Source organism: Ascidiella aspersa, chromosome 3 (genome assembly GCF_963924565.1).
Source record: "Ascidiella aspersa chromosome 3, kaAscAspe10.2, whole genome shotgun sequence".
Lineage (NCBI taxonomy): Eukaryota > Metazoa > Chordata > Ascidiacea > Phlebobranchia > Ascidiidae > Ascidiella > Ascidiella aspersa.
In genome coordinates this window covers 16967842-16981570 of record NC_139449.1, presented here as the reverse complement: position 1 = coordinate 16981570, position 13729 = coordinate 16967842, and the positions used below count along the sequence as shown (strand labels likewise).

General features: G+C 36.6%; 1 protein-coding gene across 1 annotated transcript; it reads left to right on the top strand.

Moving 5' to 3' along the window:
* The first annotated feature begins 3340 nt into the window (after nt 1–3340).
* Nucleotides 3341–5774, top strand: LOC146160449 (uncharacterized). Its single transcript, XM_083384947.1, has 3 exons — nt 3341–4086; nt 4236–4328; nt 4458–5774. Exons 1-3 carry the CDS (start codon nt 3349–3351, stop codon nt 5688–5690), a joined length of 2064 nt encoding a protein of 687 aa, XP_083241073.1. The 5' UTR covers nt 3341–3348; the 3' UTR covers nt 5691–5774.
* The last annotated feature ends 7955 nt before the right edge of the window (nt 5775–13729 follow it).

Below are 13729 nucleotides of genomic sequence, written 5' to 3'. Positions count from 1 at the left end.
GCCACTTGCTGGTAAAAATTCATACTAGGTTTAGGGTTGCCTTTGCTAATATAGGAACAATTCTTGACACATTATTTATGAAAATGAAACAATTCTTTCAATTTTTACGCTAGGCTAGATTGATCCTGGTAAAAGTTTTCTCACGGACGCAAAGTGTATTACTGAAATTACGCTATTTCCTCTTTCAAACTTTTTTACCTTTTTTAAACGCACTCTTTCTTCGATTGTGTACCACGTATTCGAATAGGGACTATTTTAATATGTTTCAAACAGCCAAACGAAGATGTAGTTTTAAAAAGTGTCTACCCATTAGTAGGGCGATAAATTTTTGACTATAAAAATAAGATTTTGACAAATTTTGACCTAAAAGTAGTGATTTTTAACAAATTAATAACCTATTGAAATACTGATATAAACAACGGTTTGTTGTATTGACGTACTCTCTTGGTGTCTTGGCGTCGTCAGGAATTTTTGATGTTTTACTGACGACCGGTGAAACTCAAATCAGTTAAGTTTGAGCTGAACCTAATGCGATAAACCAGACCTGTGAATTTATTCTGTCGGCTGGCGTACTGCTCTAATGAAAATATAATAAAGTTAAAATGTTGTTGGATGGAATTCAAAACTAAAATTGATGAAAAAGATCATTATTATTTTTAGTAATTTACGATTTTTATGTAGTTCGTAGACAATTTTGATGGAATTAATTTTGACAAATTTTGACCTAGCGTGTAAATTTTAACCACATTTTTTTTAAGTCAAAAATCGATGAGCGAAACTAGCGGAAGCAAACTACTGAGTGTTGTTTTCGGTACAACCAAAACGATTTGGTGTGCTGTATGATCGTGGCTATAAGGAACGAGTTTATTTCAGTTTTAAATTTGGATTCGGGCTTTAATGGTGTTAAAAACGGACCGGCAATCACGTTACAGCGGTTTATGAAAAAAGTTATAACATGTTGTGTCAGTGTCATTGTCTTTCCCCGTCTCTATAAACATGTCATATTAGTCGCCCAAATTCTCGCTGCCGACGAACTTTGCTGCACATTGCACAAGCCTCGCAATGGTGGCGTATAAAACGATCATGCCCGCCAAACAAAGGTTCCTTCGCGCTACCGTAGGCGTTGGCAAGTCAGGAATCCTGCTTGCAAAACAAAGTTATTGAAACGCGTCTGTTTCCTGAGGCTCGGGTAATCGAGAATCTAACGTGCCTTTTAGGAGAGCGCGTGCGCATGGGAAACGGCATGCAGCACTATTCGGAGGGCGAGCACTTCCGCCGCTAGACTGGGTCCCAAAGTCTGGTGAGGCGTTAGTGCCGACTCAAGTAGGTCTCCACTACAGGGAACTGATTTTCATGTCAAAGGGGGAAGGAATAAAACATGATTACATATATTATCTTTTACTTAACACCGGATATAAATAACTTGACATGTGTTTATTCAGTCTGCTATTGTTTGACTTTAAGACTTGTTCTAAGCACGGCGAAAGATTTTCAATATGTTACAATCATCCTCATTTTAATTGCTGAATAGCCTATATTTATAAATAATGAAAAAGGTAGGATACAACAAAGGGTCTCCTTTCATTATCGCTTGGCAAGAAAAGCAATCGCAGGCACCACAGCGGATTTTGGACGCCCGACTGAAAATCTAAACGCGCAGGGAAAGTGCAGCGCACTCGTTGACACCGATATCCGTATGAAAACGTACAGGAAATTATTTGTGGCGCCTAAATAAGACGAGAGTAAGGCGAAGTAGGACCACATTTAAAATAGATTAGCTTCGTTCCGAGTCGAGCCAAGCTTCTGACAGAATCGACGCTGTTATCCTGTTGTTGCAACATATTGGTTAAGTATGCCAGTTCAAATAAGTCAGCTTTATGTTCAGCGGTTTTGAGGCGACTGGCTCGGAGTAGTGCGATTTAATTGAAACGGATGCCCTTATATGTTGCGCATGACAAAGAAAAGCAAAATATTAGACAATATTATAATACTAAAATTCGGTGGACCTATTGTTTGCTATAAATAAAAGTTAAACAATTGTACAAAGCTGATGACGCAGCGATTTGTTTAAGATTTGTGTTATTGCTAACAGCGGCACCGCAGGGGCAAACATTAAAAATAATATATTTTTACATTTTAAAAACACGATATTTTACAAAAAAATTAGATATTTTAATAAGTTGAAATGTAGGATGATGAACTTTGATGCGCCTGATTATAGCAAGTAGGATGGTCATTACTTTTAATTTCGTTTGATATAGAGTTTAGTACCATACTAAAGTGACCTTCTTGACTTTATAACCCTGTCCAAGTCCATTTATCATTGTTCCAAACACCATTTTAATTTGCGCTATTGTTGAATAGACAACCTAACCATTCGACTTCAACAAACCGTTCTATAACCCGAGCCCCTTTGTTTCTGGCGTTATAACGCACCCGAACACTTCATACAAACGTTTGCGGCATTTCTAATCATTCGCGATGGATTTTTCAACAGCTCTAACGCATAGGGCTAAGTCGATTCCCGATTGCCCTCAGAACAATTGGCATTCCAACTTGTCTGGCGATCTGATATACAGTCTCGAATAACAGGGACAATAGTTTATAACATGCGCTTTGGAACGAAGCAAAAGCGCCTCATAACGCAGCATAATTATCCTTTAGGCAGCTCGTTTTCTTTTAAGGTTAACGTATAAGCAAAACTAATTTCCTGCGACGTCCATTGGATCAGTGGAGAAACTTGTTAGTATAGTCAGTTTATTTGTAGCAATTATTTCTATGTATGAATTCGCGTCTTAACAGGTCTTAGCACGCAAAAACACCTGCTAAGCAAGATTTAATCGTTCGTAAGCTATGACCAAAATATTATTGCCGTTTCGCAATATTGTGTAATCTAATTGCGGGAGTGTCTAACCTGCTGGTTTCTCACAAAGCCGTGTTTCCGTTTAGCGAGTGTGAACCGAAATATTTGACGTTCATTGGACGCATTGTGAAGAGAGTTTTCCATTGATGATTAATAGAAATGCACTTTAACCGTGATTTGTTGGCGTGTATACTGTATGTTTTTATGGCCACGACCGCATTTCGCGTGCTAAATTGGAGTAATTAAAATAACCTTTCCTTGCCATCCCATAGATTGCCCCTTACCGACGTTGGTTATTTGAAACTTACAGTATATTAGACACACAATCACGTTGTGCTCCTAACATATAACAATAAGGTGAAACTTGATCAGGCTCGTTGAGTATTAGGTCATGCCGACTTGGTTATTGTCGCTTAATGGCAAGGTGTAGCTATAAAAAATAGGTAACTATACGTTTATTTATAGAATATTGTGATACTCATAAAATGGATATACTAGATTTAAGTGTTGGTGAAAAAAAGAATCGTCGAAAAGCTCAGCTACCCCAAAGGAGACAGAACGTCGTACTAAATCGTGTGGAAATCGACTTTAATTCTGAATCTAGTCAGTCAGATTTGTTCGACAACCAACATAATTCTGAAACTGCAACCAGACAGTCCTATAGTGATAGTGATTTGTTAATGGTTCGAGATGCCTCTTCGTTGGAAAACCTAGCAACCCCTGAATATGATGTAGGGCGCTTTACCCCTAATGTAAGCGGTTTCCATTCTCCAGCTCATCTTGGTGACGATAATATAACAAAGTCCAACGAAGTCGTAACTTTCAATTTTGGAGAAGATCAACGGCTTCTAAAGAGACCAAATTTCTCGGAGACATTGATCAGAAATACCAACAATAGTAACAACAACAACAACAGCAGCAATAAGAATAGCAATAACAGCAGTATTGAAGTTTACAACGATTCCAAGTTTGACCCTGTAAAAATGTTCAAAAAATTTCCAGTGAACCCGAATCTCGCGAAGAACTACTGTGGACGTATTAACGGCGACAACAGCCACATGTTTGCATCGAAAAACAAGATGAGATCAGGCGAATTTAAGGCAAGTCGTAGTGCGGACGATGTGCAACCGCGGGACATGCCTGGAATTCCAGAGCGTACAAAGAAACAGAATCGATGGGCCTTCAACGTATGGAGGGAATGGGCTCGCAAAAGAAATATTGGAGTAAGTCTATACATTGCAGTAACACATGACTGTTTAAGATCGTTAATTGGCTAGTCATTTTTAGCATACTTTATAGGGTGGTTTGATAAACTCCCAAGTTACTTATAGTCGTGTCTATACGCATTATCAAAGTCAATGTTTTTTAACAGAGTTGTGAATTGCAAAACGAGTACAACGTACCACTGGACGTCGGAAAAGCATCCGAAACGGAATTGGACCATTGGCTTTCCAAGTTTGTAAAGGTAATTCAAATGTAAATACAAACGAAAATATGTAAATACAAACGAAAATAATATTTTCATGACTTTATCCGCATAGTTGAGAAGTATGTTATAAGACGTGGTTCCAACTGTGTCGTGTTTGTGTTCCAGGAAGTTAGGCGCAAAGACGGAAATCCCTATCCACCACACACTCTCATGCAAATCGTTATGGGAATACAACGATACTTGCGTCAACAGGCCGGGAGGCCTTCAATATGCATTCTAGATCGCAGCAACCCGACGTACAGCGGCTTCCGTGCAGTGCTAGACACTCGCATCAAGGAACTCACAAATGATGGTGTGACTTCAGGAAAGACCGGGAGAAAAAACAGTATCTTACCGTTGTCGGGAAAATCTTTACAGCCGAGTAGCAACTCGTCGCATTATCCAGAAGAGTCGGCACTATGGGAAGCTGGCATCCTAGGTTTTGATACGGCGTTGGGTCTGCTAAACGCAGTCTTCTTCCATAACACGGTTTCGTTCGGGATTCGAACCATCGACGACCACTGGAATTTAAAGATTCGGCATTTCGAATTAGGCGGGTGCGGAGAAAAGGAGTATGTTGAGTTCCTACCTACCAGGGACACAACGTTCGTCAAGCGGGGAATGTCGCAGGACAAGCGAATTTATGCAGAGGTAAGCAATCCGAGATGTCCAGTAAAAATCTACCAAAAATACATGTCACTCGTGTCCGACGACGGAGCATTTTATCGCCATCCCCAGGAACCGACCCTGGTTGACCGCACAATGCGTTTCTCTGACCAATGGATCGGAAAAAACAGACTCCGTGCGATGATTAAGCACATCTTCGACACCACTCGATTGGACGGCCTCACCAAACAGCACCAACAGATAAACTGGCCAGTCGCGCAACCTTCAATCAACCTAAGCGCTTTTGCGTCACACAAACCTAGTCCAAATCCAATTCTTGGAGCCAACATATACGACCGTCTGGCTCATGCTGTCCTACATTTGTCACGCGCGAAAAAAACACCGCCAGTAAGTATGCCATATGCGGATACTAGCGAGAATGTTACCCCCGTATCATGTAGCCCCACAGCCTCGTCGTCACCTCGGCACTCTGATACTGAAAGCGACGCGAGAAACAATGGAGGTTCGGAAGATGTGGTGGCGAGTTCGCCTCAAGTTAAGAGAGAAGTTGTCGGTATAGAGCCGATGATAAGAAATAAGCGAACTCGCTTGGAATCTAATGAAGTCGAACTAACCAGGCCATCGATGTCCAGTAACCAACTTGATGATGTCCTTGAAATATCCGTTCCGCGGATGATAAGCAGTGTGGTGATTGTCAAAGGCAATTCGCGCATTACCGTTGATTTAGATTAGTCACGTAATTATATGTACATCATTTGTTATTATAATCAATCTGTGCCGTGTTTGGAGCTGGGCGAAGTAATGGCATAATTAATATTCATGACATTTAAAATACATTTCATCATTCCCATAGAATATGTGTGTTGTAACCAAATATAAATTTGACCAGCACATAAAGAGCCGAAAACAGGCCCGGGTCTGTAGAATATCACTAGAGTATATTACAGATGTTTTACTTTAAAAAATCGTCATATATTCAGGTTACAAAAACAATAAAGACCCCAGGGATTTGGGGAGGATCCAGGTTTTTTTTGTCGGGACTGACGTGACTTCATTCAGTTACATAAAAATGTGACTTCAAAAATTAGTCACCTTAAAACACCACAAAGTGCGTTTTTTTAGTTTTAATAAGTTTCTGGTAGAAAAGTTGTTATTCACAATACTAGAGCAACATAACATAAAAATGTTTCATCGATTTGCTCAAAGAGATAAAACGCCTTTATATTGTTTAAGCCAAAACTTAAATTTTGAAGGATGCGGTGAGATGCACGGCCTTGGCGCTACTAAAATTTTATCACAATGGTCGAATATCATGGTTACCATTCCATGCCACTTGTGCTTATATTCAGGTGTATGCTGTTTGTTTTGTTTTAGTTTCACGTGTTTCATTAATTATCACACTTTAGGGGCGAAAAACTTTATTCAACACTCATTCAATTATTATCTTACTGCGTTCTTTGACCAGATTATGATAGCAATGTATTATACTGCGTAAGAGCAATGATTTATTGTTTGTTTCTTATGGTCAAGTAAACTTGTTGGCTAGTTTAAATTACCCCTAGAGTCTAGGGCAGGGCTGGCCAATTCGTGATGTAAATAAAAATGAACGCTAACTACTGTTTTTGATAAGTTTACCATTCAAAGTAGAATTTGCTGCGTTTGAACGCAGATTTATGGCTGAAATTGCTGTTTTTATTTTGATAGCAGCACCAATACCATCCTAGTATCGGACGAGTACCGATCCTTTCACTTGGATTTAAGAATTGTCTTCGATGCGATATTGTCATTTTTACTTTATAGTGAAGTTAAAATACCCGGCTTTGATACGGTTTCAAAGTGTGTTGTCAAATTAGCCTACAATATTTTAACCGCTATATACTAGGCCTACTAAATTATTAATAATTTAATAAACTTTGCCAATAATAATAATTTAAAGAAAATATTACGTGCAGTCGTAGTAACGAACAGAACCCCTCAAGGTTATAGGAAAATCGGTACCTGTAAGACACTTTTTAAACTTTCACCCGCAACTCTTGCATTGATAACCATTATGATCTGGTGAATAGTTGAAAAACTGGTGCTACATGAGATATACCATGGTAAAACGGCTGTGATATTTTTGTCATACCTTAAACTACTTTTAGGGGCTTTCGCAGATTAACGAAGATTAATGCAAGTTTACAACAAACGACAATATATTGATACAACCACAAAAGAAACTGAGATTAGTTTTGAGTTGCAATACTTTTTAAACACTCGTTGACTAACAGCTTAGGTTAGCATAAGCTACTTAATATTTTATCTTAACTTGAAAAGTTATTCGGGCCTTGTTCGAAAATAATTCACAATCTCTAACTGAGTTGAGAGTTGGAGCAGGGTGTCGAACTGAACCAGACATGGATCTTTATTAACCGGTTCGGGTGCGAACTGTTAACTGTTAATATGTTTAAAATTGGGCAGTTTAAAAATATTTCTTAAGACAACTTTTTATCCTGCTTGTTCCTTATGATAAAAATATGATGACAAAACGTGCTTAAAATACCGAGATGCTTAAAAGTATTAGCCTACCGGACAAATAAACAGTCTGCCTACAGTAACTTACAAAGCAGTGACGCAACAGCGTGAAAAATGGCGACAAATCACTGAATATTGTCTCCATTAAATAGAAGGATGCATTTTTGTTGTTTATAAGTTTTAATAATTAGCTGCTTATTTTTAATACTTTATGGAACATTTATGTTACAATACCCTACCTAATTATTATTGAGGCTACCATTTCATACCCAAAGTTTTTTTTGTAAATTAATTAGGTTATACAGAACCTGATACGGATTTCTATCAACCGATTTAGAAAACCTCAAGCGGAGCAGAGTTTGAACAGCCCTCTCTGCAGGTAACAATGCGACTCGAAATTTACTGACGGCTATAACGACCACCAAGGAGTCAAACAATTAAATTTTTCCGGTTCAGGTTCGATTCGGATTCAAGATGTTTTTTTTCAGAAACCGGTTACTTTGCGGTTTAAAGCAATTGTAAGGTTACGGTTCAGCTATTGTACGGTCCAATTTATTTTCAAAACCGTTTTTAGCGTTCCAGCTCGGCTTCAATATAAATATATAACATTAAACTAAAAACTGTCATTTTTACCGTTAATAATTAATACATTTATTTTTGAGTATTTTTTGAAACAATAAAAGTGCCGCTTGACAATAAAAAAGTTAAATTATACGTTTCGATATCTAACATGCTTGCACCTCTCAGTTGGAGGTTTGCGATCAGTTTGCCTCTGCAATTCTTGCCCATCTGTATATCCAGATAAACTGGAATAAAAAAGTTGATAACTTTTTTTTTAAACAATTCGGAAAATTAATTAGTAAAACATAACCTTGTATATTAGCGTTGGGATCACAAGGCTTTTTAAAATTTATATACGGGCCAAAAGAGTTCGGGGACGACCAGACGTTGAACATTGCGTTGATATTACCGATTACATTCGCAAATTTAGAGAAAACAACTAATTCAGTTTTTTAGTTGTGATTTTAACATTTAGATAACGAAATGACGTGTTTGCCATACAAGACATTTTTCTGCGTACAGGGTTTTTGTTCAGAAAACTGTCTTATGCCCATAAAAAATGCAAGGTATTGTTTATATTAACTGCGTATCCGAGACTGTTCTTTCAACAATTTTAGTACAAGAATGACCTGTAAACAAAAGCGGTTCGCTCCTGCATGACGTCACAACTTCTATTTTACAAAGTCAAGTTTCGCCTTGTTCGAAATTGAATGAAAAAATATGAATATTGAATGAAAAAATCGTTTATTTTCTATTTTTTTTAGATATTTCAATAATGAATTGCTGTTTTTTCAATAAGTAACGTAACTTAGATTAAATGACTTACAATTCAAAGATTATTCTTTACATTTATCGACCCACATTTTGAGATTTAACGCAAATTATATTCTATCTGAACCGGAACTTTATGAACCGGTTTTAAAATAACGATGGTTGAACCGGAGCTGAACCGGAACTTTTAAATTCCTCCGAACCGAAACCGGAACTGAACCGGATTCCGAAAAATTCCTTGAACCCGAACCGAACCTGAACCGGAAAAGTCAAACGGTTCGACTCCCTGCACACAACACGGAAAGTCGGAAAATCCACTCATGTTGCTAAACACTCCTAGTGGCCAAATATTGTATCGCCTAAGCAGCCGCCCATTTTCATTTTTGTATCAGAACTGTTTTGGAAGTTAAATTTGTTTGAGAACTGTTTAAAAGTTTAATTTCTGCATTGATCGTAAACCATATAAGCATAGTATTCACGCAGTGCGTGTGATTAATATTTTTTCTTTGTTTTAAACATATCTGGGTAAACAAATTTTAGAAGTATCAATAAATCTTACCCAGCGTCTCTTCAAGTCGATATTGCAGCTCATGGACAAACATTGTGTCGTTTGTATGTAGATAAGGCAATTTTTTGCGTTGGTCTAGAATCCTACCACAACGCAAATTATTTGGGTTAGGGTGCGGGTTAGCGTTTAGGGCGCTGGTCTAGAATCCTACCACAACGAAACACCATTTGGGTTAGGGTGCGGGTTAGCGTTTGGGTTAAGGTGGGTCAAGTATTATTATTAAATAAAGAATATAATAATACTTGACCCACCCACACCCAAACGCTAACCCACATCCTAACTCAAATTTTGTGCGTTGATTTTAGAACTGTGGTAGGTTTCTAGACCAGCGCCGCGTTTAGGTTAGGGTGGGTCAAGTATTATTATTAAATAATGACTATAATAATACTTGACCCACCCACACCCAAACGCTAACTCTCACCCTAATCCAAATATTGTGCTTTGATTTAATACCTGTGATAGGATTCTAGAATAGCGCAGGAAATTGTAATAAAGAAATAAATATGAGAGAATATTTATAATAACGAAACTTGACCGACCCAAACGCAAACCCGCACCCTAACCAATATAACCCTCACCTTTAAAAAAGGTTGAATAAAATTTTGCGCCACACACCTGAGATCTTTCAGACTGGCTCCAGTTAATAGTGGATTGTCTGCCATTGAAGTATCTTTCGCAGAAAGGACTATTAATGCCACCTGAGTAGGAAGTTACCAGCATTTAGGTAGTCATATTTTTTTGTAAGTTGTAAAAGCAGAAAAAAATATACAGGCTACTAGGTTGCTTATATTTGTAATATTTTTCTTGTTTTTTTAAATACAGTAAACAATTAAAACTCTCTACTTGTGGTAGTCTAAAGTTATGGTTTATCAGTTTCTATATGGTACAACATTTCAAAATTGTTCAAAACACTTACATATAATAATACAGAGCAACATAAACACACATGCTGTGGATATATGTCTTAACTTTAGAAGTCTTGTCTTTAAATTGTTATGAGTCATATTAAATTAACTTTTGATAGGTGTATTTTCAACTTGCTTATGTTAAATTATAAATGTCTAAAACTGTTTTGTAGTACTGTGTTTTTAGTGGTCTCTGTCCATTTAGTAATGTTTTCATTAAAAAATAAGAAAACAACTTTAGACTCTTTTAACATTAGTGGCTGTCACTAATTGTGTGTTAAATAATTACGCAAACTTTTGGTATATATATAGTTGTTTTATGGCTATTGTTTTTCATAAAATAACTGAAAATTATTTCGCGTGTAAGCATTATTTGCTAAACCTAAAATTATAGGCATTATTTGCTAAACCTATCTATATATAAACAAGTTTCACTGATATGTCCGAACTATTTTGTTTGCTTTTGTTTTTTGCCATTTCAAGTATGAACATTTTAGTAATCAAGGAACCCTTGTGAATTTAAGTTACATATAACACGATTTTGGCAGTCAATGTTGTATGCCTAGAATTGGTAGATAAATGCGGTTTTAATCAACAAAGAATCTAAATAATTTAAATGTTTACTAATTGTAATAGAATGCATAACTTTTGCTATTGGAATGAATTATATAGAACTAATTACCTCTAATCAAGCTGTTATTTTGCTTTAGAGCAACTTTTTGGATTGTATTTTTATGTAAGATGGTGTTTTCTTAATTAAACTAAGCATGACCAAAATTTAAAGTGACTAATGACCGTCAACTGACAATTTTGTAAAAATGTTGTTTAGTATGAAGAGTGGACATACCTTTTGCAATTGGAATGAACTATATACAACTAATTACCTCTAATCAAGCTGTTATTTTGCTTTAGAGCAACTGTTTGGATTTTATTTTTATGAAAGATTGTGTTTTCTTAATTAAACTAAGCATGACCAAAATGTAAAGTGACCAATCACCGTCAACTGACAATTTTGTAAAAGTGTTGTTTAGTATGAGAGTGGATTAGTAAAATTTTTGCAAATTCTTTAACAAATGTGCTATCTCGGGATAACAGAAGGAAATGTAAAAAAAACAGTGTACTATGGGAATCACTGCTTTACAAAAAGCAGATACAACATGACAAGAGTCGAGAAAATATAAGAGATATTACAATATGAATATACTGTTGCTTCCCATTACATTATACACAATATTGCATAATTTTCCTGATCTGACTCAAACATGCACCTATTGATATTACTCGAAGAAAGATTTTAAATATTTTTCCAGTAAACAGTATATTTAATTATCTTTTTGAAAAATCACTTTAATTATTTTACTCTTTATTGCAACACAACTATATGGATACTTTAGCCTTGTTAACAAAGCTAACTTGTTAAACATGTCAGACACTGAGAACTTTTTTATAATCTTGATTTGTTATTATCATAACCAGTGCAAATAAAGTGTACTCAGTTGCCAATAGCCGACAGCCAATTGCTTTTAAACCAAAAAAGTGTTGTCTTTAGAAAGAGGTTTTGACTGAGAAAAGATGAGGTCCTTCATGGTAATTTCAGTGGTACTGCATTTAGCAAAGCTGTTTTTTTAATTTTTTTTTCTATATTTTAGAGCTTTCCCAGTCTGTATCTTATTATTTTCTATTTCTCATATTATTTGATTCTGTTGCACTATTATAATTCTGCATGTAATTGGTATATATAATGTTAAATTTTTTTAATTTGATAAAAACTCTACACCCAAGACTGTTATTATTTGGAAACAATAAGTTAATCCTGCTTGGTGGCACTTTACATGTTATTTCTGAACTTGCACGTTTTATCCTAATTTAGCACTGGTTATGCTGAATAGTACATGTATCCTTTTTAAACAGTTATGCGAATAAACTTCCCTTTTGTTTGACATTTATATTGCCATTATATATGTGAGTTTGCGAGTCACGAATTTGTGTGGATCAGGATAAACATAAGCCAGCAGAAAGGCTCACAAGCATGCTTTAACCAAATTTGCAGAACGTATTTTTTGGAAGCACAAACTCATTAGACTGAATTGTTGCCAAGCACTGGGCGATGCTGATATAGCCAATGTCGTGATTCGTTAATTATTATTCTTTCATTTGAATTAGGAAATCTGTACATTTGCGACAAGAAGTGGACGAAGTAAAATCCTTCAGTTGCTGTTAAAGCTAATTCTTGTAAGGTGTATCGCACTTTTTAGAGAAAATACCTGACAGAGGCCTCCCGGCTTGCGCGAAATGCCGAGTGGGAATACTTGACGATCACTCGAGCGTGACACGACAAACTGCGGCTGGGTTAGAGCGCTCTGGTGACTTTTTGCACTTGCCAGGCGCGTTAAAAACGGCGGGTTTCTGTTCTTTGCTTGCCCCGCTGTTAGTGTTTGCGTTAGAGTGGGCATGAAACTGCGATCTCGACGCTGGGTGTTTATGCAGCAAATACTAGTGACCTGTGTGAACGCTAGACTGAAATGTAGCTCTCAGTCCACGAAGTTGCACTGAAGCAGCAACATTATTTGAAAAGACGGCTCTTCCACAACGTTTTTTATCCGTAAAACTTTTTATTTTAGTTCAATGAAGTTCCATTACTTACGAGAAGTTTAAAAGTTAGCTAGATTGCTTGTGCAATAAAAATGCATTTTCGCAGTAGCATCACTGTGCTGAAGTAAAGATATAATTATCGTGCTGAACATACGTGACGGTAAGATGGTGTTAACCACCTTGCGTCTGGTGGGCGTGGTGTTATTTGGCGGTTTGTTAAAAACTTTAAATTGTTTTGGAGTCAGAATAAAATTCGAATTTGCAATGAAATAGTTTTTTATGGCCATCCGTATACCGCTGCTTTTGTGTTACAGGACTTTTTTCTTATGGTATATTCAGACGCGAATGTTGTTTTCGTTGGCTCTCACCAGCTTCCATATGTAAGCAAAACGAAGTACCCCCATCTTGAGTATTGATGATGTCATATCCGCGACTACAAACGACCAGTACTTTGGCGAAACTAAGCGCGTCATTGAAACGACCTAACTTGAAATCCGGTTTTAGACGTGCGATATATTCGGGCTAAATGCGCTTTGATGATATATATTGGTTTATTTGTAACTGGTATTATTGTTTCCATTATCTACTGGCTGTGTTACTCCGAGACATTTAATGATTTTACTAATGTTATGTATAATTAACTAGTATTTCGTGCTGAAATTGCATTGTGGTTAAATAAGAGTTGTCAATTCACAATATTATCTGCGAAATGTGAATATGCGTTATACCTTTTCGATAGAAAGCAAGCGCTTTTTCCGATGGTAAAAAACTTGTTTTTCGTTATTAAAAATTTGTTGGTTTAAATAAAAAACTATTCACAGCACAAGCTAACTGTCCGATGTTTTTTTGACAGACTAACC

Excerpts from the sequence above, each read along its gene's own strand:
- LOC146160449 (XM_083384947.1), top strand. The coding sequence starts at position 3,349 with ATGGATATACTAGATTTAAGTGTTGGTGAAAAAAAGAATCGTCGAAAA. Across the intron at positions 4,087-4,235 it reads CTCGCAAAAGAAATATTGGA|AGTTGTGAATTGCAAAACGA; the intron begins GTAAGTCTATAC and ends GTTTTTTAACAG. Across the intron at positions 4,329-4,457 it reads GGCTTTCCAAGTTTGTAAAG|GAAGTTAGGCGCAAAGACGG; the intron begins GTAATTCAAATG and ends TTTGTGTTCCAG.